Source organism: Carassius gibelio, chromosome B2, assembly GCF_023724105.1.
Source record: "Carassius gibelio isolate Cgi1373 ecotype wild population from Czech Republic chromosome B2, carGib1.2-hapl.c, whole genome shotgun sequence".
Classification (NCBI taxonomy): Eukaryota; Metazoa; Chordata; class Actinopteri; order Cypriniformes; family Cyprinidae; genus Carassius; species Carassius gibelio.
Window position 1 is genome coordinate 14,488,749 of NC_068397.1, and position 25,403 is coordinate 14,514,151.

The 25,403-nt window shown below is 36.2% G+C and overlaps 2 protein-coding genes across 3 annotated transcripts; both read left to right on the top strand.

Annotated features, from left to right (window-relative positions):
* The first annotated feature begins 2,659 nt into the window (after window positions 1–2,659).
* On the top strand, window positions 2,660–6,139 carry LOC127951161 (actin-related protein 2/3 complex subunit 5-A). Its single transcript, XM_052548837.1, has 4 exons — window positions 2,660–2,907; window positions 3,368–3,441; window positions 4,265–4,441; window positions 4,545–6,139. The coding sequence occupies exons 1-4, from the start codon at window positions 2,769–2,771 to the stop codon at window positions 4,605–4,607; spliced, it is 453 nt and encodes a 150-aa protein (XP_052404797.1). The 5' UTR covers window positions 2,660–2,768; the 3' UTR covers window positions 4,608–6,139.
* Window positions 6,140–10,396: 4,257 nt separating this feature from the next.
* On the top strand, window positions 10,397–19,011 carry LOC127950942 (influenza virus NS1A-binding protein homolog B). Of its 2 annotated transcripts, none has more exons than XM_052548381.1 (15): window positions 10,397–10,550; window positions 12,275–12,444; window positions 12,800–12,920; window positions 13,445–13,617; window positions 13,731–13,806; window positions 13,888–14,061; window positions 14,155–14,280; window positions 15,050–15,157; window positions 15,415–15,532; window positions 16,041–16,265; window positions 16,618–16,739; window positions 16,816–16,942; window positions 17,107–17,238; window positions 17,332–17,505; window positions 18,007–19,011. In XM_052548381.1, exons 3-15 carry the CDS (start codon window positions 12,810–12,812, stop codon window positions 18,261–18,263), a joined length of 1,923 nt encoding a protein of 640 aa, XP_052404341.1. In that variant the 5' UTR covers window positions 10,397–10,550; window positions 12,275–12,444; window positions 12,800–12,809; the 3' UTR covers window positions 18,264–19,011. The 2 variants fall into 2 exon arrangements, with proteins under 2 accessions (XP_052404341.1, XP_052404342.1); XM_052548382.1 differs by lacking the exon at window positions 10,397–10,550 and adding an exon at window positions 11,062–11,203.
* Window positions 19,012–25,403: the final 6,392 nt, after the last annotated feature.

Genomic DNA, 25,403 nt, shown 5'->3' on the forward strand with positions numbered 1-25,403 from the left:
AGTGACAGAAGATGTTTTGCCTACTCACATACTTGTACAGCCTATTATATCCACTTATATTTTGGTGGAGCATTTTGGCACTGCTTTCTAGCGCCAAAATGATGGAATTGCCTCTTTTCACTTTTGGAAATGTTTTTATTTAGCCTACATCGCCACATGCTGGAGAAATGTCAGTATGAGAAGAGGATCATCTGGTTTTGTGCAAACTCACGAGGTTACTCACTATTAGCTCATGTATATGACTAAACAATAATATGTCAGGAAAACACATCATTATCATAATGCTGTGCTGGAAAACAGGATGAGAATAAAACCAGATCACTTCATTAATTTCACTGGTAAAAAACAAGTCAAAATAAATAGGTTAGGGAGTAGGCCTATTGAATTTATAATGAAGTCATAATGGTGGAAAAACAAAAAAAAACAATCCCAATCCAAGTCTTTAAGAATGGCTAAACAGATTTTTTTTCTTACTTATGCATTTGCCTATTTTATAATAAAAATGTCTGAACTAGTCATTTTAACTTAAATTATGTTAAACTTACAAAATCTGGCATACCTTAAAAATATCAAGTTGTATAGCCTGCCAAACTAATGTAAAACATCGGTTTACCTTTTGATCATATCATATATCTATCTATGTGTGTGTGTGTGTGTTTGTGTGTGTGTGTGTGTGTGTGTGTATGTATATATATATATATATATATATAATTATTTTAAATTATTTAATTCGTTTTGTAACTAATTTTTAATTTGAATTTTCTCACTTGCTACTGTTCGGAGGCAAAGCTCATTGAATTTCAATAACTAATTCAAAATAAAAAATTAAACGAATTAAACGAATTCTTAAAATTGACTGACTGGGTGCCATCTGTTTTTATACAGTTATGGGTGCCGATAGTATGTTATGCCGCGTTTCCACCGAAATTACCCGGAACACTTGTATCAGGAACTTTTTTTCCCAGGAACTTTTTTCCCCCCAGACCTGTTGCTTTCTGCGTTTCCACCGCGGTGTAAAGTACCGGGTAGATTAGGCAAATAGACTGGTGACGTAGGTCTGCGCGCGTTTCTCAATACAAAGTACCGCTGATAAAAAAAAAAAAAAAAAAAAGTACGCTGATTTTGGACGTGCATCCTCGGTAGTTGGTTCAGACTTTGTGCATTCGTCTCAGGAGTGTGATATCCGCGACGACGCAAGTCCTGTAAATCTATAAACAGCAGCGTACTTGATAACTTCAGTCAGCTCGTCTTGGCTACTGCAATTTTCCTTACTGTATATTTACAATAAAACGAAATATGATATCAAATACCACTGCCTCCTTTCGTTTTCATTTAAGCATAATAACAGCTGCAGAAATGTACTTAGTTCAGGGAAATGTGTATATGCAGCCATTACAATGAAACGAAATATTATATAAATTTGCCTTTTTTATTTTCATTTTAACATATAGATAAATTGAATACAGACCAAAGAAAACCTGTTAGATTTACCCCGCAGCTGAATTATATGTTATGTTTAACCACTAAAGACACATCAGAGCCAGCGGCACATATCAGAAGGTCTATCCCAGGAGAGGCTGCTCTCTGCGGATACATGAGGACTGAGCTCCCGCTGATTGAGTGGAGCTCACCGTCTACGAGATCGGCGAAACACATTTTTTAAATAGGCATGATCTTTATAAATAAACCATAGATTTGAGTTTTAAACAACTACTTCTCGCCTGAAATACTTTTAAAATTACATTTCATGACACAATAACAGTAATATTTGAAAATTATCCGAATAAATGGTGGTTGAATTCAACCAATGCTGCGTGAACTCAGATTGCTTTGGCTACTGCAATTTTCCCCTCAGTATATTTACAATAAAACGAAATAGGATATAAAATACCACTGCCTCCTTTCATTTTCATTTAAACATAATAACAGCTGTAGAAATGTACTTAGTTCAGGGATTATTGTAACGTTATATACAGCCATTACAATGAAAGAAATATTATATAGACTTGCCTTTTTATTTTCATTTTAACATATAGATAAATTGAATACAGACCAAAGAAAACCTGTTAGATTTACCCCGCAGCTGAATTATATTTTATGTTTAACCACTAAAGACACATCAGAGCCAGCGGCACATATCAGAAGGTCTATCCCAGGAGAGGCTGCTCTCTGCGGATACATGAGGACTGAGCTCCCGCTGATCGAGTGGAGCTCACCGTCTACGAGATCGGCGAAACACATTTTTAAATAGGCGCTGTCTTTATAAATAAACAACAGATTTGAGTTTCAAACAACTACATTCTCGCCTGAAATACTTTTAAAATTACATTTCATGACACAATAACAGTAATATTTTGAAAATGTTGATCCGAATAAATGGTGGTTGAACTCAACCAATGCTGCGTGAACTCAACCAATCAGAATGTTTAGCGCCAAAGTCCCGCCCCCGAAAGTTCCTGAACTTTAAAAAAGTACCACCTCGCCAGCAGGGACTTTCTGGGGGGCATTTTTTTACCCGGAACTTTTATTTAGTTCCTGGTTCCTGCGGTGGAAACACACCAAGTACCGGACCAAGTCCCTAGTTCCTGGGTAAAGTTCCTGCGGTGGAAACGCGGCTTTACATGAGACGACACGTGTAGGTTTTAATTCGTGCCACTGACACTAGGGGGCTTTCTATGCGGAAGTCAACGAGCAGCGAGCTTCTTCCTGTAAGTGCTGGGACTATTCTGTATAAACGGAAATCTTCTGCTTGATTGATCAAACCAGCCATGTCGAAGAACACAGTATCCGATCGATTCAGGAAGGTTGATGTGGATGAGTACGACGAAAACAAGTTTGTCGACGAGGAGGACGGTGGAGAAAATCAGCTGGGTCCGGATGAGGCTGAGGTGGATTCTCTCATCAGATCATATCCTTTCAGTCCCGCGACTTTTATTGTTTCTTTCCATATGATATATGATTGGTATGTTGGCGTGAAATTGCTATAATAGATAATTTGTGAGCTGTCGTCCAGACATGGGTGTGGTAGTCAGTCACTTCATTCATCTTTTAGGATATGCATTTTTTACAGCGTCAGCACAAGTTTGCACTGCGGATCCCAGTCTTTATGTTCTTCTAAACCCGCTGAATTATGAACTATAACGTTTAAAGTGCAACACGTGAAGCTGGATCTTATAGATATGTGGAAATTACTTTGAATGATGTTGCTGTAGAAAACACTTCCGGATGCCACTGGCTTCCGGTTGCACGGGTTCTTTTTAATTTCCGATAACATTTTTAATTCGTGAGTAGTGATCATTGAAGAGTGAATGTTATTGATGGCTAGATGTGATTCCTGGCGTCCTGTGGTTTTCCTTAATGCATGATACAGGGAACCTGATGGGCGCTCTGCAGGCAGTGCTGAAGAATCCACCCATCAACACCAAGAACCAGAATGTGAAGGTGAGTTAAAGCTAAGCATCTAACGGGTCAGTCATGTCAAACCTTTAGCATGATCATCCTCTTCCAGTGGTTCTCAACCTTGCCTTGAAAGTCCCAGGAGTTACTGGATAGGGATTAATAAAAAAAAAATTGCATTTGATAAAATATTTAGTGCTTGGCTTAACTATAAACTATAACTGTATGTTCAAAATGATGTTTCTTGAAAATGAAAGATCCATAGATCTGTTTTCCAAGAGTGTGTGATACCTTGGTTCTTCAAAAAGGTTTTAGTTTTATTTGAAATGAAATGAAATGAATACATCTTAAAAATGTTGTTAGGGCTGGAGACAATTTCATTGACCGTTAATTTAATTGACATCATTTCTTCTCATTAAACAAATAACATAAAATATTTATTATTAAGGCTTTGAAAACAAGTATTGCTCAGAGTAAAATGACATGGATAATAAAATATTATGTCATGGCAGTTTTATTTATGTTGCATCAACAACATAAGTTGATAGATACTTTACAACAGTAAATATCCTGAACAATAACAAGATAAAACATTTGTTGACAAATTTTAAGTTGGCTTGAAAAAGCTTAGCCAGAAAGTTTGAATTAGATTTTATATATTTATATATTTTTAAAATCTTATTTAAAAAAAAGTATAATTTAGAATATTTGTGTAAAATCACATTTACATTTTTATATTTACTTAAAATGCACTTATTTAAATGGCTGTATAGGATTAGAAGTGTATAAAAATCTCACAAAATGAATGGATTCATGATATGTTTTCAAGCTTCGTTCATTATGTGTGTGTGTGTGTGTGTGTTTGCAGGAACGGGCTGAAGGCCTCGTGTTGAAGGTGCTAAGCTCTTTCAAGACTAGTGATATAGAAAAGGCTGTTCAGTCTCTGGATAAGACTGGAGTTGATCTCCTGATGAAATACATTTACAGAGGCTTTGAAAAACCCTCAGACAACAGCAGTGCCATCCTCCTGCAGTGGCATGAAAAGGTAAATTTTTTTAAAGGAACAGTTCACCTAAAGATGAAAATCTTGGAATGGTGCCACATAGGACCACTGCAAACCCAAATTCTGTCGTTCTCTATCTGTATAGGCTCTCTCAGCTGGCGGCGTGGGCTCCATCGTCAGAGTGCTCACGGCCAGGAAGACTGTGTGAACTTCAGCACTGAGGCACTGAGGCAGGGTTGGTGGGGGGACTGGCTGGCACAACCCCTCGTGGTCTGGTTTCTGGTTTCCCACACTGCCAAACTGTGGAGGACGTCCAGTCAATCCACTTTTTTTGTTGTTTTTTAAACGATCAAACATTACAGACCCATTTGGATTGCTTGCATTGAAGATGAGCACCTCGGATTGATGTTAACAGTGATGAGAAAATGCTATTCTTGACCTCAGTAGATATTAAGCACAGACATTTTAGCTATTATCAAAGGAAACATCTCTTTACCTGTCCACTTCACGTACTTCACATTCTCATACCTGTCCTGATGTAAAGTCTCAAAGAAACAGAACAAACAGTGCATGTGGTCACATGACCAAATCTTTACAGTCATGTTATTACAGTGGAATGTGATGCTACTCTGGAATTGTTTTTGTCTTTCTTTTTTTCTTTTCTTTTTTAACTTAAAGGGATAGTCCACCTAAAAATGAAAGTTATGTCCACATGCTGTAAAAAAATAAAATAAAAATACCTGTATGACTGGAAAATAAAACAAAGATATTTTGAAGTCCGAACAACATTCCATGTTTCCTTTTGTGTTAAACAGAGGAAATAATGTCAAATACATTAGGATGAGGTTGAATAAATGATGACAGCAGATTCATTTTTGTGTGAACTATCCCTTTAAGAAGATGAACAAGGTTTTCTGTAGTTTAGTTTAGTCTTCTTCATCTGCTTCTTCTTAAGACATAATCAGAGTTGGTCTATTAAACATGCCAACATCAGTATTTGCTTTTTCCTACTTGCATGCATTGCATTATATATAAGCTCAGAGTTGGTTGTTGAATCTAGCCTTATATTTCCAGCACAGTTTCTTGTGATCAGAGTGCTTCTTTTCCTCCACAGTCCCTTCAGTAAATCATGCTTCTCTTTGGATTCATATCATACCAGGATCATGTTTTAAGAAACAAAAAAGGGAATAACTTTTCTTAAGTTGCCAAAAGCGTTTTTACTGTCATATTTGTTGATTAATACAAGTGTGTTTTTGTACTCTCCACAAAAACAATGAGTTTAATTTTTTTATAACGCTGAGTATTATTAGATTGTCCAACAAAATCTTATGTATATTTTGATCACAGCATTTTTGAACTGTATTAGATGTCTGTAGAACCTGATTAACATCAACATGTACTTTGAATTCAGACTTTATGTCAGGTGCTGATGATACAGCTAACCTCTGAGACGCACGAGTGTTTGTGTGCTCTCACGACTCCCACCAAACACGCAGCTAGCACTCAGATCAAGCTTCCACTGTGGTCTGCTTGTTTTCGCCATACTTGAAGCCATACATCAACAACCCTAGGCAGTCTCCACTTGTTCATTTACGATTCCAAGTGAATGTTGAGTTTGCATCACACCAGTCAATCATATGGTGAAGTGCAAAAGTTACGAAATGGTTTACCAACTGCCTTATGAAATATTCCTTTTATAATTGCACGGTCCTTTTGAAAAATAAATGAGATGGATACAAACTTTGTCACTTCTTTTTCATCTTTGAAGACTAATTTGTAGATTATGCAAACCAAAAGGCCTGTTTGAGGTGCGTGAGAGATGTTTTTGTGCAGTTTGACTGGACTGTGATGTAATTTCGCTCAGGGCTTTTCATATCAGTCACGTGGGGGCGCTGTTTCCTTTGCAGTTATATGCACTGTACTTTATGGATGTACAGTTCTTATATCTCATTTAAATGTGGGTCATCAGAAGTGGCATCATGTGACAAGTTCAAAGATCAATGATAATATGTTTGGAGTGAATGTCCTTTGGAAATGTTGATAAAGAAGTTATTTAGATTTATTGGTGTTGTGATTTCATGGGAACGAAGCTCTCTTCATTCCAGGTCATTGATCCAGAGCAATAAAGGGCTAACAGAAATCAATAACAGAATGTGCACTATTTATTTTAATATCTCAGAAACCAATGCAATGCAAAAAAATATAGAGAGAAGAGGTCCTATGGGGTTCTAGATCTCTTCTATAATACAGGAGTAGGTGGATAACTACAGGACAAAAGTTTTCAAAGTCTGCTGGTACAGTGTTTTTAGATCTTTTTGTCAGACGTTACTATGGTATACCGAAGTATAATTACAAGAATTTCATAAGTGCCAAAGGCTTTTATTGACAATTACAATAAGTTCTGGAGTATATGTAAATTGCCATCATAAAAACTTAGGGAGCAGATTTTGTGAAAATTAATATCTGTGTCATTCTTAAAACTTTTGGCCTCAGCTGTATAATTAAATATGCACGCTTAAACAATACAGCAAGATATGGCGCTGATTGCATTCAAATTACATTTAAATAATCAAAACCAGGATTTCCAGAAAAGGATTAAAAGTTTTAGGTCTGTTCCCAAAAAGAAGACCTACTTGTATATTTAATCACAAACAGTTATTTATAGATATCAGTTATGAATACCAGGAAGGTACTGACTGCTGATATGAATCACCTGGAAATCTGACAGTTTCACTTCTTCCCAGTAAAGAGCAATGACAAGAGGTTTTTCAAAAAAACAAAAAAAAAAACAAAAAAAAAAAACAAATCTGGATGTATTATTACCACCAACATTTACAAGAAGCTGATTTAAATGTCAACATACCACAGTGACAATGGTCTGACTGGTACCGAAACTAAAATTAATAAAATGACACAAAATTGCTATAAATGTACCTAAAATGTGAAAGTATAAACATTATACAGTTGAGATAGAGACAGTAGAGACAGCTGAAAATGCATCTCTACCGTGAGCATTTATGCAAATTTATATTAAATATATTTTAAAAATTCTAATTACAAATTGATATATTAAATTATAATTATATTTTATAATTATATTATATAATTATATTGGTTTCCTATTTTAATATACTTAAAAATATAATTTATTTATGTGATGGAGCAATGAATTTTCATCAGCCATTATTCCAGTCTTCAGTGATTCTTCAGAAATCATTCTAATATGTGTTGAAACTGCACTGCTTAAATATATTTCCGGAAGCTGCGATACTTTTTTGATTCTTTGATTAATAAAAAGTTAGAAAGCGCTTATTCAAAATACAAATATTTTCTAACAATATAGTCTTAACTATCTTTTTTTTTTTATCCATTTAACATCCTTGCTGAATAAAAGTATTTATTAAAGAAAAGAGAAAGAAACTATTTACTGACTCAAAACTTTTGAATAGTAGTCTATATTGCAACACAAAATGTCTATTTTGAATAAAATTTTAATTTTTTTATCCTTTATTCAGCAAAGAATCATGAAAAATCAGCAAAAGTGTTTCCAACTCTGACTATAATTCAGCACATTAGAATGATTATGAAGGATCATAAACATATACACACATGTATACACACACACACACACACACACACACACACACACATATATATATATATATATATATATATATATATATATATATATATATATATATATATATATGGTCACAGGTTTTGAGCTTTTGTGGCCCATTGTGTTGTTCAAGTGAAATGGCATTGTTTTCTAATGACCCATGTTAAGTGTGTGTGTGTCAGTCGCTATGGAGACGTAAGTGCACAACATCTCCACACAACTTAAACCAAAGCACTTCTTACAGGTTCCATACAAAATAAGGGACACTGTACAGTTGACTTACCATTGTTGCAAAATAAACCTAAAAAGGGTGAGTGGTTTCTTCTTAAAATATAAAAATAGTGCAATAAAAATAGAGAACAGTAAAATATGAGTACTGTTTCATGTACTGTATACACACATTTACACTGTGTGTGGGAAAATAGCAGGCAGTTTTTATGAAAAGACTTGTTTAGCATTTGACTAAAGGTATTGTATATTATACATTTAATACAATTCTAAGAATAAGTGAAAGTGAAGTGACATTCAGCCAAGTATGGTGACCCATACTCAGAATTTGTGTTCTGCATGTAACCCATCCGAAATGCACACACACAGAGCAGTGAACACACACACACACACACACACACTGTGAGCACACACCCGGAGCAGTGGGCAGCCATTTAAGCTGCGGCGCCCGGGGAGGAGTTGGGGGTTCGATGCCTTGCTCAAGGGCACCTAAGTCGTGGTATTGAAGGTGGAGAGAGAACTTTACATGCACTCCCTGTCCGTCCGGCCCGAGACTAGAACCCACAACCCTTCAATTGGGAGTCCAGCCCTTTAACCATTAGGCCACGACTTCCCCTAAAGTAATAAAGTAATGTCCAGTAACATTACTTTAAGAACATTTTGTTTGAACATATATTATTATTATTATTACCACCTTAATTAGAATTATGGCAATATTAGGAAGAAAAGGAAGATTTTCCATTTAATTAAATGTAGCTTATTTGTAAAGCACTTTTCATAATGATTATCACTTCCAAACCAGCATCAGAGACAATTAGTAAAGTAAACGGTTTAATGTGACATTAGTAAACAAATAAAAACTGACAAGATATTTAGAAATAAAATTACAATATATTTTATAAAAACAACATAAATTAATACAATTTTTATTTAAAATTAATATCCATTCATAAAATGTATACAACTCTAAAATAAAATAAAATTAAAAAAACCCAAAAAACCTTCACTATCCTATGATAAAATATTATCATTCATGGTCCTTGACAACTGTTTTTAATCTTCCACTCTATCACATTATGATACACTTAAACAAGCCTAAAATAAAGTAAAACTCATTCATCAGATCAATTGCATATATATACAGACTGTATCATCAATGATGTTCATTTTTAGAGGCCTGAATTTGACTTATGAAAATGACTTATGTTTTCAAACCATGTTCAGCAGAGTGCGTTATGTAAGCTGTGCTCAACTGAACAACAGTTTGAGGATCCATGAGGAGGCACGTCAGTCTACATATTCATGTTTCTTTTTCTAAGTGGCTGGGAACCATGGAGACAGCGGGCTGGGGTGGAGGCACTTCAGTAGTGCCAGTGACGAGGTGGTTACAAAATACACATCCTCACAGAGGAAATGGAACAAATTGCAAAATAACATCACAGGAAATATGACAACTATTCAATACTCATTTATTATGCAGAAACACACAAGACAGTGTTCTTTGTTGGACTTTATTTTCTGTGTTTATCAAACTGCATAAAGTTTGACTTTTATTTGGACTTATACACTGAAAAAAATAAAAAATACCACAGACCTTGATATTTTTAACAAAACTAGAGAGAGAGAAATTCTGGGACTTAATTACAGATTTTTAGGGATAATGTTGCAAGTAACATAATGGTTTACAAAACAGAAGACATCTCAGTAGACCACAGTGTATAAATAATTGATTAATCTTTTTTTAATCTTGCAATATCTTTGCATACATATTTTTCTATTATTATTTATTTGTTTTTATTATCTAGGTCTATTTATTACATTTGAGATTCCAGAGATAGGCCTATAAATGACACAGCACTATCATAAAACCCCAAGCATTCGCTCCAGCTCCAAAGTGTAGACCTAAAATATTTATACAGACAGTGTCAGCACACATCTGTTCTGCATGAATGAACTGCTCTGTGTTTTTGTTGCTGTAGGGCAAGAACTGGGCTACTGTGATTAAACTGAATAATGGCTGGTGATATTCACACAAGCGACGTGTTTCTTTTTATGTAGATCCAGGTACTCTACAATCAATCTTTTTAGAAACATTTATTTTATTTGTAAAGTGTCATGTTATATGGAAGTTAGAGATAGGCTCCATTATTTGTCCCGCCCATTGTGCTGTCGTCATCAGTGACGCAGCGTAGTTAAGCGCGCGCTTCATTTCGTTCATTTCGCAAACGGCGGTTCTTTGGTTTGAGAACTATTTTTTTCGAAGTAGAAATTATGTTTTTCATCCTAAACAGACAAAGGAATTCGGTAAGACATTTAACTTAAGTTGTGTTTGAAAATTAGAGCAGGTTAAAGTTAGTCGAGCTCGTGAAGCTGTTTGTGTTGTTGTGTTTATGTAACGTTAGTGTTGTTAGGAGATGCTTTAGTGTCTGTTTGCTGTTTTACCTAACGTTAAAGGTTTGTCATACAGTTTGAATTTCGGTTGAGGGAGAAAAATAAAGATTTGATATCCAGATGACATACGGCTGTTTGTTTTGGGGAATGGTTGAGAAAAAGGCGTCTCTGAAACAGATTGATAGCACTTTAACCGCCCAGACGGTTTAAAACAATGCAGTGCCCGATTGTCTTTGAAGAGGTAACGTTAAAGTTAGTTAAGATAAAGATAGAAATTCTACAAATGCTACTGACTTTTTTTTTTTCTGTAGAACTGAAAGAAAAGTAGGTTTTAGGCAGAACGGCAGCCCAAGTAACTATTTACTTTCATTTTAAAGCAAAATGATGCATTGAAAGTGAATAGTGACGGAGGCTGTTGTTCTGTCTAAAATGTAACGTTAGTTTTCTTTCAGTTCCACAGGCTAATGTAAGTCAGTCGGTTTTCTGGAAACTTTTGGGTGAATAAATGACGCAGTGTTCGTGTTGTTTAAACTAACGTTAACCATTTGACAGTCGGCTCTTATCAGGTAACGTTAACTTCTAATTTATTATTCACATAAACATGAGAGACCTCAATAATTAAACCGTATCTTGTCTTTGTCACATGACAGACTTGAAATGTGATGTTTATTTTGCAAACTGTTGTTTTGAATTTGCGGTTTTGATGGGTCACATGTGTTTGTTTCGGCGGGACTTGTTTAATCTAGAAAGAGCAGTTCCTCCTCGCGCCTTCACCAAACATTAAACCCGGAAATAAAAATAAACAAATAAAAAAACACGGAGTTTTCTGGATGCTTTATAAAACATAGGCGTATTAAATGTAGAGTATAAGGTTTAGAACACTACATTGTGTTTTATAAGTAATGTTGCAATTGTTTGTTCTTCGAGTTAAACAAAGCTGTTAGAAGCAATAATATGAATATAAACATGAACTTGGCTATTTTGATATGGATCAAAAATACAAGTTGGTGGTTACAGTTTTGGTAAACGAAATTTCAGGCTTCACACAGCCTATGGAAAATCTAGAAATGTGAGTGTTTTAATTAGGATTTTCTAGGCCTGGAAAAAAACAGGGATTTTATATAATCCGTATATAACTTTCTAGTCATATATTGTTGTACAATATAGAAATCTAAAACTACTGGAAAAGCTAAAAGAATTTATTGTTGAAAAAGTGTGTGTGTGAACGCTGACCATGACAAAACTGAACATAATGATTTCTTTTGTATCTGTGTTCAGTTAGAGTTCTGAAGAAGCCTCTTATGCTTGCCAAGCCTGCATATATTTAGTTAAAAACACAGTAAAACAGAAATATTGTTAAATTAAAATTTCAAAAGGTTTTCGGTAAAAAAAGTATATGTGTATATATATATATATATATATATATATATGTATGTATGTATGTATATGTGTGTGTGTGTGTGTGTTTTTTTGTTTTTTGTTCCTGTGATTGTAAGCTGAATTTTCAAACTCGAGATTTCAGTGTCACATGATCCTTCAGAAATCATTCTAATATGCTGATTTGAAGCTCAAGTAACTATTCTTATGATCGGCTGTAGTTGAATTGTGATGTTTGACTATTTCTTTCGCTTCTTCAGGTCATCATGTGTAGCCAAGGTGGTAAGACTTGTTTTTTTCTTTAACCCGCTGAGTGACATCACACACGATCTGTCACGCCACTGCCTCTTATCCAGAAACATCTGTGTGTGGTACCCTCTGTTGAAAGTGCCTTAGAGCAAGACTGTTCTTCTGTTACCTTACCTGTTTGGTAAGTGTGTCTCCTCACCAGACATGCATGGACTCTGTGACCACAGAATTTTTACAGGAATGTGTGGGGATTTCTGCAGAATTTCAGAGAGCTCTTCACATCCCCCATTCCTTACATGTTCATATTAAATATTTAGCTACTTTTGATGATTCCCTCTAAGATGTGTAGCATTGTCAGCTCAGTTTAACACATTTTATACTAATTTGAATTAATTTTTGATATCACCATACAGTCATTTTACAAAATATGTCACAAAATGCCATAGACTCCATGTGGGTCTTCTCATCATGTTGCATTTTTTTAACACAAAGCAGTCGGTCTCATTTTGCTGTGTTTGCCTCCTTGACTTTGATAGATCCAACAAAATGACTCCCAACGGATATTTAATATTTGAAGATGAGAGCTTTCTTGATTCTACTGTGGCCAAAATGAATGCTTTGCGTAAAAGTGGCCAGTTTTGTGATGTCAGACTGCAGGTAAGACCCCTCACCTTTGTTTCAGAAAATAATTTACATGACCATATTTTTTACATGTGTGCTTTACATTATCATTTTTTTTTTCTGTGACTTATGCTCCATTTGTATTAATTTGATCATAAATATGGTTAAAAAAAAAACAATATTTTGATTTTAACAAATATATACGTATATACTTGTATTTGTTTTATGTCCTGGTGTTTCTATGTTATTATTTTAAAATGTAATTAATTAATTTCTATGATTGCAAAGCTGAATTTCCAGCAGCCATTACTGTAGTTTCAAGAAACATTTCCTATTATAATCAAAACAATTGTGCTGTTTCATATTTTTCTCGAAACCATGATACGTTTCCCAGAATTTTTGATAAATAGAAATGTTTTGTAACAACATAAATGTTTTTACTGGCACTTTTGATCAAGTAAATGCATCCTTGCTGAATAAAGTACCTCATACTTTTGAAGTGTAGATAAAGGTATCACCAATCTGTATTTACAGCATACTTTATAATGCTTCTTTTGCAGGTCTGTGGACATGAGCTGATGGCCCATAAGGCCGTGCTGGCCTGCTGCAGTCCTTACCTATTTGAGATTTTTAATACTGACTCTGAGCCACAGGGTGGGGTTTCCCTGATAAAATTTGATGACCTCAACCCTGATGCTGTGGAGATCTTGCTCAACTATGCCTACACAGCCCAGTACATATATTTACCTTTACTCTTAACTTTTTATTTACACATACTTAACTTTACACATTGATCATTTCAAGGACATACAGGTTTCATATGTTCCCATAATATCCTGTTGACAGACTGAAGGCAGATAAAGATCTGGTTAGTGATGTGTATTCTGCAGCAAAGAAGCTCAAACTGGAGAGGGTAAAACAGGTATTTACAGGCATTTTCATGGTAGTTTTCTCATCTATACACTATTGTTTAGTCCCCTAATCTTATGAATCCGGTTTGCAGATCTGTGGAGACTACCTGCTGTCAAAAATTGACTCCCAGAGTGCTATTTCATACCGTAACTTTGCTAGTAGAATGGCTGATGGGCGGCTTCTGGGCAAGATTGATGCATTTATACAGGACCATCTTCAGGAGATCTCAGAACAGGATGACTTCCTTAAACTTCCTCGGCTGAAAGTATACAAATATATATATTATATAAAACATATATATGCATATGTTACTTGCATTTAATTTGTTATAATTTTATATATAATTGTGTCTGTATAGCTGGAGGTTATGCTAGAGGACAACCTGAACTTGCCAGGTAATGGCAAACTGTACTCAAAAGTGATAAGCTGGGTACAGCGCAGCCTGTGGAAGAATGGAGATCCCCTGGAGAAACTGATGGAAGAGGTCAGTATTATGGCTTTCTACCCATTCCTTTTGCTTTGCTCATGTCTCCTAAACTTCTGTTCAGTGGTTGACTGAGAGTTCCCCACTCATCCCCTGCCCCCAGGGTTTTTGCCCTTAACCTTGTAAATTTTGCAGTACGTGCTCCTCGAAATACTGAAAAACTGGTTTTCCAGGTGAGCCTAAGGTTAAGTCTCTGTTTTTTCCCCCCTTTTCTTTCTATCTCTGGACTGTGTTGGCCTGAATTGTCTCTGTAATTCAACGTTTTCTCCCCAGCAGGGCTTTTTGGACTTTTATTAATTTGATTCTAATGGCTGCTCCTCCCCGTTGATCTCCCCATGTCTCCTGTAGGTTTAGTAATACACATCAACAGCAGATTTGTCCAGCCCTGAAGAAGAATGCAAGATCCCAACCATCAGTGGTACTAATCGACCTACCAAAAACCATATGCTCCCATCTGTGCACACTGTTCCTGAGAGCCTTACAACTTTTATCCAATCCCACAGTGCTGCGATCATTTTAGATAGCTCTTTGACCCGAAGCGAAGTTACTTACTTATAATAGGAATGATCTCTGCCTTTCAGCAGTTTCCACAATCACAGTGACCTTAGACATGTGAAAGGTCATGCCTCCCTCAAGGTCCAGGCAGCACACAGTTGTCAAGGGCCTCCCTCATAGCAGCTGACTCCACTGCTTCAAGGAACAAGGCAGAACATTGCTTTGTTCTTATGGAAACACCCACATGCGTCTTGTTGGTGTTTTGTTGTTGCAGGTGCAAACGCTGTACTACTCAGCAGATCACAAATTGCATGATGGGAGCCTGCTTGAGCGGCAGGCAGAGGTCTGCAGCTCTGAGGATGACCACATTCAGTTTGTGCAGGTACATGACTGGTTTTCAGTCCTCCCCTTACAGTACACTGCATTCTTTGCTGTAGAATAGCATGGCTCCCATTTTAATGCGTTTCAAGTGGTTTGTGCTAAAGGAATTCTTAGCTGTGCACTATGGAGTACCCCTTAAATGGTGGTATCGGCACTGGATGGAATGGGTTTAGTCTTTGGCCCCAAGCCCTTATGCATGCAGTAGAGTAAGGGAATGAAGTTTGGGCAGGTTTAGAGCTGCCTGGTTTGGTTTTGCAGAAGAAGCCTCCTCGGGAAAGAGATGAGATGAGCTCAGGTGCCTCTGGCAGCCTCTCTCCTTCCAACAACCAGTTCAACAAGCATGAATGGAAGTATATTGCCTCAGAGAAGACCACCAGTAAGTATAGCTGACCAGCTGTTATCCCTTTCTGAAACCCTTTTTTACATTTTAAAATGTAATGTTTATTTTATTAGTGTTTGAAAAGGTTGTGGGGCTTCATTTTTGTGGAAGCCAAGGTTTATTTTTGTTTGTTTTGTTTGTTCTTTTTCTCTCTCCAGGGTTTTTTGATGGATAAAATGACATTTTAAGTTTTTAGTAACATTTTATGTCCTTAGTCTGCCAAATTAGTATATTAGAATGATTGTGACGCTGATGACTGGAGTAATGACTAATGAAAATTCAGCTTTGCCATCACAGGGATAAGTTAGTGTTTAAAATATATTAAAATAGAAAAAAAAAACATGAATCTTTTTCCAAAAATTTGACGTGCAGTGTAATGTTATATCCATGTTGAGTTTAATTTTTCATCTCTTTTTGGTAGTATAAAGCCAGATCCCTGTATTAGTGTGTTTATTAAATGAACTGGATGTCAAGGGGCTAAGACTCTCTGTCTGCTCTTTTCTAGACAATGCCTACCTGTGTCTGGCTGTTCTCAGAGGTATGCTGAGTGTGATCTCCCTGCACGGCCGCACCAGTCCTCATACTTCCCCATCTGCTACGCCATGTGTGCTGAAGAGCCCGAGCTTTGAGGCTCAACCAATAGATCTGCAGGAGAAGCTGTTGAAGCCCATGCATTATGCTCGCTCAGGCCTGGGAACTGCTGAACTGGACGGCAAGCTTATTGCTGCAGGTATGCTTGCACAGAGAGTGATAGTAGGCCTTAAAAGGAAATTAAAGGTCTTTGTTGAGTTATTGGGATAAAAATACAATAAGTTGCATTTAGCTTCCAGTTATTGTATATTACTATTTTGTAGATTGTTTTATCTATTATCAGAGCACAGATATGCCATGTGTGCCTTGTAATGCCATTCATGCAAATTTAGCAAAACAAACATTCAGAGTGTTTATGGTAGTGGAGCTGGAGAAAAACAAATATAAAAACGAAAGCACCACATATGTATTATGACATAAGATGGGAAAAAGAATTCATAGAAACTGGAGCTAGGTGTGCAGATCTGATGTACTTATTGTTACCTGTCCAGGTGGCTATAACAGAGAAGAGTGCTTGAGGACTGTGGAGTGTTATGACCCAAAGAAGGACTGCTGGACTTTCATCGCTCCCATGCGCACTCCACGGGCTCGCTTCCAGATGGCTGTGCTAATGGTAAAGGCACGGTTTCCAATCCTGGAGCAGCTCTGGTGCATCTGCCATTAAAGCTAAATGAATGTTTTTCTCTCAGGGTGAGCTTTATGTGATGGGTGGCTCCAATGGTCACTCAGATGAGCTGAATTGTGGAGAGATGTATAACCCCAAGGCTGATGAGTGGATTCAAGTTCCTGAGCTCCGCACCAACCGTTGCAATGCAGGTACACATCACTTCCTGCTAGGCAATGTATAGAGTATTTGCAATCTGTTTGAAATGAGCTTTTTCTGTTTGGTTCTGAAGGCCAAAAATAAAAAACAATCTATATGGCCAGTCCTAGAACGGACAGTAAAGGAATGAATAATCTTTCTTATTTTTTCTTCTCAGGTGTGTGCTCATTGCAAAACAAGCTTTTTGTGGTGGGTGGATCTGATCCTTGTGGCCAAAAGGGCTTAAAGAATTGTGACTCCTTTGACCCAGTGACAAAAATGTGGACCAGCTGTGCACCCCTTAACATCAGTATGTCAATTCAGTTTTATGTTTTGAAATGACTTTGATATTAAACCCTAAATGTGTGATTCACCATGTACATTGTCTCTCGTCTGTGTTTAGGGAGGCACCAGGCGGCGGTGTGTGAGTTAAGTGGATTTGTGTACGTGATAGGTGGTGCGGAGTCCTGGAACTGCTTAAACTCAGTAGAGCGCTACAACCCAGCAAACAACACATGGACCCTGGTGGCCCCCATGAACGTGGCCCGTCGTGGAGCTGGTGTGGTTGTGTATGAAGGTAACTGGAGACTTGTGTTAAAAGGAATAGTTCACAAAAGAAAAAAGAAAAAACACCAACAAAAACTCATCCTCGGGCCATCCATTCCTACATTGGAACAGATTTGATATACTTTGACTTGCTCGCCAGTGGATCCACTGTTGTGAATGGGGTGCCGTCAGAATGAATCAAAACTTCTGATTAAAACATCACAGCAATCCACATGACACCAGTTCTTCAGAAAAGGTGTGTTGGTAAGAAACAAGTTCACCAATAAGGCATTTGAACTTAAAACCATCCATAATCATGCTTCCTCCAGTGAAAAAGTCCCATTACTCTTCCCCCTAAAGAGTACCCATTCACTACAGAAGATCTATTGGTGAGCAAATCATGTAATACATTTTCAGCAAATTTCCGACTGTTTATTCCAGCAGGGTTATAAAGTGTCACTGGTAGGAAAATGACTGAAGCTTGTCAAATTTAGGGCTTGGCCTCCATTAAGTAATTTTCAACTGCTTCCAGGGAAGCTGTTTGTGGTCGGAGGATTTGACGGCTCTCATGCGCTGCGCTGTGTGGAGGTGTATGATCCAGCCAAGAATGAGTGGAGGATGCTGGGAAGCATGACATCAGCACGGAGCAACGCAGGGCTGGCTGTGCTGAACGGTGTGGTCTGTGCAGTCGGGGGCTTCGATGGAAATGAGTTTCTCAATACCATGGAGGCGTATGACCCAGAGAACAATGAGTGGAGCCCATTTATTGAGGCATTAACTAAGAACTGAAGGACGTCCGAATCTCTCCTTTCCTCAAACTGACTAACATTGTAATGTGATTGTTTTACTGATGTTCCTCTGTTTCGGGTGCTGAGGAGAGAAACTCTGATAGAAGCTTATTTGAAGTTGCCCAAAGCAACATAAATCCTTTGCATATTGCATAATTACTATGTATATAGTTTTTCTTTCTTTTTTTTTTTTTTTTTTTTTTTTTGCTATCAAAGCCAGTATCCAGAGTGATATTTGAAACTGGTGTTCTTCATGTCATGAGAACCGGTTTATTCAATTGTTATAATGTGAACTATGGCAGAGGTTCATAGTGCAGTGCTTATTCATCATGAATGATTTGACATTGATTTAATGCCTTTCTTATTGAAGATGAGATCTATGTATGTATAGCTGGAAAGTCTTAGACCACAGTTCATCTGAAATTGAGCTGTAATGCTTCAGTGGGGTTGTATCTTAGCCTTTTTATAGCATTTTTATACAACCTATGTAAGTGTCTAATGTGTAGAGCTGACAAGCATACATTCCATTTATGAGTGAATTTGTGCCACAAGCCTGTTTTTACATAGATGCTTATCTGTATCTGCTTCATGCTAAGAAGCCAATGATGAAAATTCCAGTTTTAACACCAATTAATGTTTAATCTCATCCATCACTGTATTTAAAACATTAGACTGGACTTCTTTTTTTTATTCTTTTTTTTTTTTTTTTTTAGAAAGGTGCAAAAATTAATAAACCATTTCAACTTGGAGTTATTTGAGTGTCAACTTTCATCCAAGTGATTTTTTTTTGTTTAAATCTTTTTTGTTCTTTAAAAAAATAAAGGTTTGTAACTTATAGTAACTTGTGTATTTTAAAAAAAAATCCATTAATTCCAAATCTCTGTACTTGTATTTCCATTTAGTCATTCAGCAGATGCTTTTATCCAAAGCAACTTCTAAATGAAGATGATGAAAGCAATCAAAATCAACAAAAGAGCCATGATATGCAAGCACTATAACAAGTCTCAGCTTAATGCAGTGCACATAGCGAGGTTTTCTTAAATCATATAATAAAGATAAAATTAAAAGAACAGTGCAAGCTAGTGTTATAGGCCTTTTTTATTTTGTTAATTGTATAATAAAAAGAAGTAATTGTAATGTAAATCATCCTGTCTTGATAAAGTTATAAAAAAAACAAGTTATGACTTGAAAGGTCATGTTAATGTATGGTTCAGATGTGGGAACAGTGCAGAGTGGAGACTGGGTATCATGATGTCAAAACCATCTCCATGCAGGTTACGTGCTGCATTAAGAGGATGATGTACATGAGTAGTGGAGAGCACTATGCCAGTGAAATTTATACAAAATGGTTTATTGGCAGTTGGCCTACAGGTCACAGTGTGCCCCATTCATAAGAGAGCAGTGCAGTATTAGCCCCTGTTATTTGTGCTTACGTTTGGACAGGCCACTCTTAAATAAATGTGTCAGTCAGTGTCACTGTGAAATGAGAAGGACAGAGACAAATGGAACTTTTTGAATGGGTCAAAGAAGGGTCATTTAACTTCCACAGATAGAATCTTCCACAGATAGATCCAGTGTGGTACGAATGCTGACCTTGGATTCAGCCAGATACTTTGTTATTTCTCTACTAAGCTGGACATTTTTTTTTGGGGGGGTCATATTTCATTTAGGTACGTCTATTGAAAAGCAGCATTCTGCCATAATTTACTCACCCTCAGTTATTTTTTTTATTTTTTTTCTGCTGAACACAAATGTTGGCAAGCAAACTGTTGACAGGAGCCATTGACATCCATAGCATGGAAAAATACTATAGAAGTCAATGGTTATCAACAACACTTAACTATAATAACTATAATAACCTTGATATGAACAGATATATATGTATATATATATATATATATATATATATATATATATATATATATATATAGTCTTTGTATTAATTATGTTATTTAATTAAAAGAAAAGAAAACATATACCCTATTGCCTATTGCTTTGGTCCTTTAAGGACCTTTACATTTGAGTTACTTGACAGAACTCTGCTGTGTAAATATGTGTAGAGAGCCACAGGATGTAGTGACTCACATGGAAACCACACACTATTACCACAGCACAGGAACTGCATGCTAGTCTATTCAAAGTTAAAACATCTTTTTTCCTATACTCTGAAAAATACTAAAATCACCAGTATTCTAAATGTTCAGAACAGAATACGGTTTACAGTTGTGTGCAATACGAAGAGCAAATATAACAGCACACTAAACCCTTTCAACGGGATTATATAAGAGCCATGTAATTTTTCATGGTTGTGGTGTCTTACGTAAGCCAGGCATTGCCTGTGTGCACAGGTTTTAAAGACTCTTATGCATAACAGCCTCAAATGCCTTGCTTTTACTGACACTGCTATTCAGAGATGGTCTGTTCTTTCACTCACTTTATTGCCAGGATGTATGTGCTGGCAGCTGGTTCCCAAAACAGGTTTGTGATAAACAGGAAATTATAATTTTGTAGTTTATAGCACACAAAGTCACACGTTAGAAGACGCGAGGTTAATTGTTCACCTCTCCTCTCTTTAACAGCCTTTGAATACAGCCCTTGAAAGCCAATGTGCCTCCTAGTCTAAATTACACTTCTTCTTCATGTAGATATATTAAGAACAAATGTGTTGCAGTAAAACAACTTAATTTTGTAATCATTGTTGATTCCCAGAACATTCTGGGAACTTTGTTTTTATGATTGTAAAAATAAAACCTAATTTATTAGAACATTCCTAGAATGTTTTTATATTTGGTTCCCCAAAAACATTTATAAAATATATCAGTATTTTACTACTGGCATGGTAATGTCAAAAAAAATAAAAAATACTAGCATTAGGAGAACCACCCACAAACAGAGCTATCTGAGGACAGAAGTATGTTGTTACCAATAAGTATATTTGCTAGGAATTAGAGCAAACTAGCTGTATTACTAGCAGCCCTGATTTGCAAAAAAGCATTAAAGTACTTTTCCAGAGTTCTGCTAAAATGTGAGTGAATGATTAGCTGAATAATGCAGTAATGAATCATCCAGTAAATGAGTAAACATTAAGAAGTTTGCACGCTTGCACTGCCAGCGCTAACGGAAGCTGGGCACAGTGCTGGACGGAGGAGGAGGAGGGAATGCAGGCAGAAAATATCCCCCAGCTGGATTATTTGTTTATACTTTTGACATAGAACGTGTTCTGTGTAAATATGCACTGCATGGACATCTTTGTTCATTGTGCTGCATCTTGGTGTTTTTTTCATTATCTTGCTCCATGAGCACCATTAAAACTTCAGCTGTTTAAGACATAGGGTCTGTAGAACTTCTTTTAGCTCGACAAAGCATATTTAGGTCCATTTACACCAATTCAATAACAATAAATATAAGTATTAAGTTTTAGTACTTGATCTGAAGGACTGTCAACACCAAGAGCTATCATGATAACTATAAGTAAACGTTTTAATTCTCATTCTTATTCTGAGAATAGGAACTTCCAGTAACACAATATCGTCACAGAGGAACTATATTGCAAACACGTTCTTTGTTTCCAGCTAATGAGTGATAAGCCAATCAAATATCATGCATTTAAAGCAACAGATGGCATGCTGCATGTGTTTATGATAAAGAGATCATTATCATCCGTTCTAATAGACTTGTTGTGAATACACCTTAATTCTAAAAGAATACAGCAAAGTCTGTAAACTATAACAGCCAAACACAATCCACCTCACTTTTGAATTTGCCTTGCATTTATATGTCTGGCTAGCATTCACTTGAGATTTTTTTAGCATGCTTTCAGAGTTTCTCTGAAATCCTCCATCTTCCCCAGCTCCACCTGTGTAGATCTACTATGGGTTGTTTTATACTATATTTGTACAGCAGTAGTATGTCTCAAATACTCATGGCACCATATCGCAGTATGCATTGGCAGTAACAAGTTCCTGTACTTGCAGCATCAGCAGCAGTAATAATCTACAACCACCAAGACCAAATGCATTAATATTGTTGTATCCATCACCATGCTAAAATCTTCAGAAATTTTCAAGATTAAATTATAACTAAAAGGTTTTAATAATCCAGTCCACATCACAGCCAAAATGATAAGGATACAGAGTAGCAATGTTTTGGTATCACTTTCAAAATAATAAACAATAAAACCATTGACAGACAATCAGAGCTTGAGCATTTAAAGTGACAGACAACAGCTGCGCACGCTTACAATTAACACACTTATATAGTCATCGTTATAGTTAGCATAGTACTTGGTCTTGGTGTGAAAGTGCATTAACTCTAAGAGGATGGCAAAGATCATACCACAACACAGGAATATGATTTTAAAGAATGAATATTTGTTCTAATGGATGTCTATATCAATATTCACAACTAACATGATTATCGTTCTAAAAGAACAATTTCCTTCATGGACATACAATAGACCTACATATATTAAGATTCCAAAGAACTTTTATTCTAGTTATTTTTATGTATTTATTTATTGGCATTAGAAAATATATTCTTTGTTTAATGAATAAAAGCATCCAGTATTTATGTATGCCTTTTTAAATAGAACATATACAGTGTGATAGAACTCTGTTGAACTTTAAGTCATTAACTCTTTCAGCTTTCTGATGCGTGACTCAAACAATACATGCTTTCCTTTGAATTTGAAAGTAGCAGGTTTAAAAACATACAAAGGTCACATAAGGACAAAATTCCTCACGTCATGCTAGAAAATATGCCATATTTGTGTACGTATGTCGTAAGCCCTCGGATTTCTGTAAAAGGTCTTTGTGTACGTGTGCTGCTTGAGAACTTGCTTCAGCCTGTCATGTGATCTGTAGCGAACACTGCGTTCCTCTGATTTAGGAAGTCAAACAACACCATGTAGCAACAGCACACTAACAATTGTCCCAAACGCCCAAATGGTGGCATGGTGCCCAGGCGCTCAGATTTGGCCGAAGAGTTTCCATCACCCCCTAAACAAAGCAAGAAAAGTGTTGGAGAGCATCCACATTCACGTACAGAGCGCCAATCACAACACTGCACATTGTGTACTTTTATCTCATTGGCTGAGGAGGCTTAATTCAGAACAGACGGACACTTCTTTGAACGACAACAAAAAGGTTTTGTGGCTTGAACATGAAGACCATGTCCGCATGTGCTTTAAAAACAACATTAGCACGTTATAAGCTAAACCGTCAGTCCAGGGACATGATACATTTCGTGAAGATAGATGGCAGCAGATGGATGCAGAGGATCTGATAGTTAAGAGAACTTTGTTTACACAGAGAATAGTTCATTTCCTGAAGTTTCCTTTTCTAGAAGCTAGAGAGAAAAACAAGAACTTAAACTGCTCAAATGAGATCATTCTCTAGATAACCTTTCATAGAAAATAGAACTTTATGTTTTATAAATTAAACTCTATCTGTTTGTACACACACACACTCACACACACACACACACATTATTAAACATATAATACATAATACATATAAAAATACCCATGTCATTAAACACATTTGTGTCCACAAAAAACTATGTATTCAAGTGCTCAAGCGCTCAAACACTCAAACACACACACACACACACACACACATTCACGCACACACATGCACGCACACACACTTACACATACTAAATATTTATTATTTACTAAATATATTATTTTAATTTAAAATATATTAATTAGAATTGTATAGAATTATTATTTTATATCATCTAATATACTGAATGAAATATCTTTGATTTATTCAATAACATGTATTATTATATTTACATATAATTTCATTATACTACATGCAATGTTTATTATTATTATTATAATTTTTATAATTCTATATATAATTTTTAGGATACATATTATTATATAGTTCCTGGAGACAGAAAGAGGGATGTATATAGACTATATACAAACTACATACAAATATAAATGTTAAAAAACATATAAATATGAATAATAAGTTGTATATTATATTGCAGAAAAAGTAAATTATCTAAAATGTACTAACATTAGATTTAGTATATAAGTCTGTAGTATTGCTATATATACAACAATGTATTGATTCATCATCATCCAGGTCCCAAAATGATCATTCCGCATATTAGATGAGACATGGCCCAAAGTATGTAAACAATACTGGTGACTATGAAAACCATAAATAATAATCTGTCCCCTTTCTGCTGTAGCTGCTACTCTTCTACTAAAGGTTTTCCTTTGGATGCTGAAACCTTGCACTGAAACAGTGCTGGAAGAGAAAATGGCCCTCTACTGTTGCTTGCTACAAAGATGGAGAACATAAATGCATGCCATCACACTAGTGTTCACTTGAATTATGAGTAGCAGCCAAACCTTTAATGTAAATTGCACTGAATTGCATTGAAAAGAAAAGGAGCAAAACTGTTCTGACTGCAAAAGAACTCAAATTCATCAGTCTGTTTTGCAGTTTGGCCGTGTGTGAAAGCTTTAATCACAGACAGTGAATGCTGGTCCTGTTCCGTCACTGTGTGTCAAAGCATGAATAACTAATTGTTCAGCGCAGTGCGTGTGGAAAAAGCCAGACAATGTTCTCATCCAGCTCTCCGAACACACACACACTCACGCTGAGGGAAAGCAGTTGAAATAAGGTCCCTAGATATGACTGCCAGGGAATATCTGCTTAATGTTGCCATCTGCAAACCATCGAGAGGCAGGCTGCATCAAACTAAGAGTGCTTGTGATGTAAAGACGAGTGATTATTGACCAGCTTAAAAGCTCAGAACAGTTTAAAATGAACATCATCAACATATTAATAGATTTTCTAATCTCATGCTTGTATCTCTGAAAGCTGTGAGCATTGGATGAACTAACAACACAAGCAAACGAATACCGCATGAGCAGAAGAAAACGAATCTACCCCAAAACTATGTGGAGATTTATGCTTATATGCCTCTGACGGTTCTGTCAAACATCAACCTGATGGTTCCACAGATATCATTTTTGATCTTTGAAAATGGCAGAGTGCTTCAGGTTATATGGGTATACTGTCATGCTTTGATGTGGGAGGCTGGTCTTTTGAAGGCCACGAGTGTTAGCGACCTCTGCCATGACCCCGACCATCTTGAGATAAAAAAAAAAACGCTA

Bases quoted from the DNA above. Each gene is read 5' to 3' on its own strand.
- LOC127951161 (XM_052548837.1), top strand. From the start codon at position 2,769: ATGTCGAAGAACACAGTATCCGATCGATTCAGGAAGGTTGATGTGGAT. The intron at 3,442-4,264 runs GTGAGTTAAAGC...GTGTGTTTGCAG, and splicing joins CCAAGAACCAGAATGTGAAG to GAACGGGCTGAAGGCCTCGT. The intron at 4,442-4,544 runs GTAAATTTTTTT...CTATCTGTATAG, and splicing joins TCCTGCAGTGGCATGAAAAG to GCTCTCTCAGCTGGCGGCGT.
- LOC127950942 (XM_052548381.1), top strand. From the start codon at position 12,810: ATGACTCCCAACGGATATTTAATATTTGAAGATGAGAGCTTTCTTGAT. The intron at 13,618-13,730 runs GTACATATATTT...TCCTGTTGACAG, and splicing joins AACTATGCCTACACAGCCCA to ACTGAAGGCAGATAAAGATC. The intron at 15,158-15,414 runs GTACATGACTGG...TTGGTTTTGCAG, and splicing joins ACCACATTCAGTTTGTGCAG to AAGAAGCCTCCTCGGGAAAG.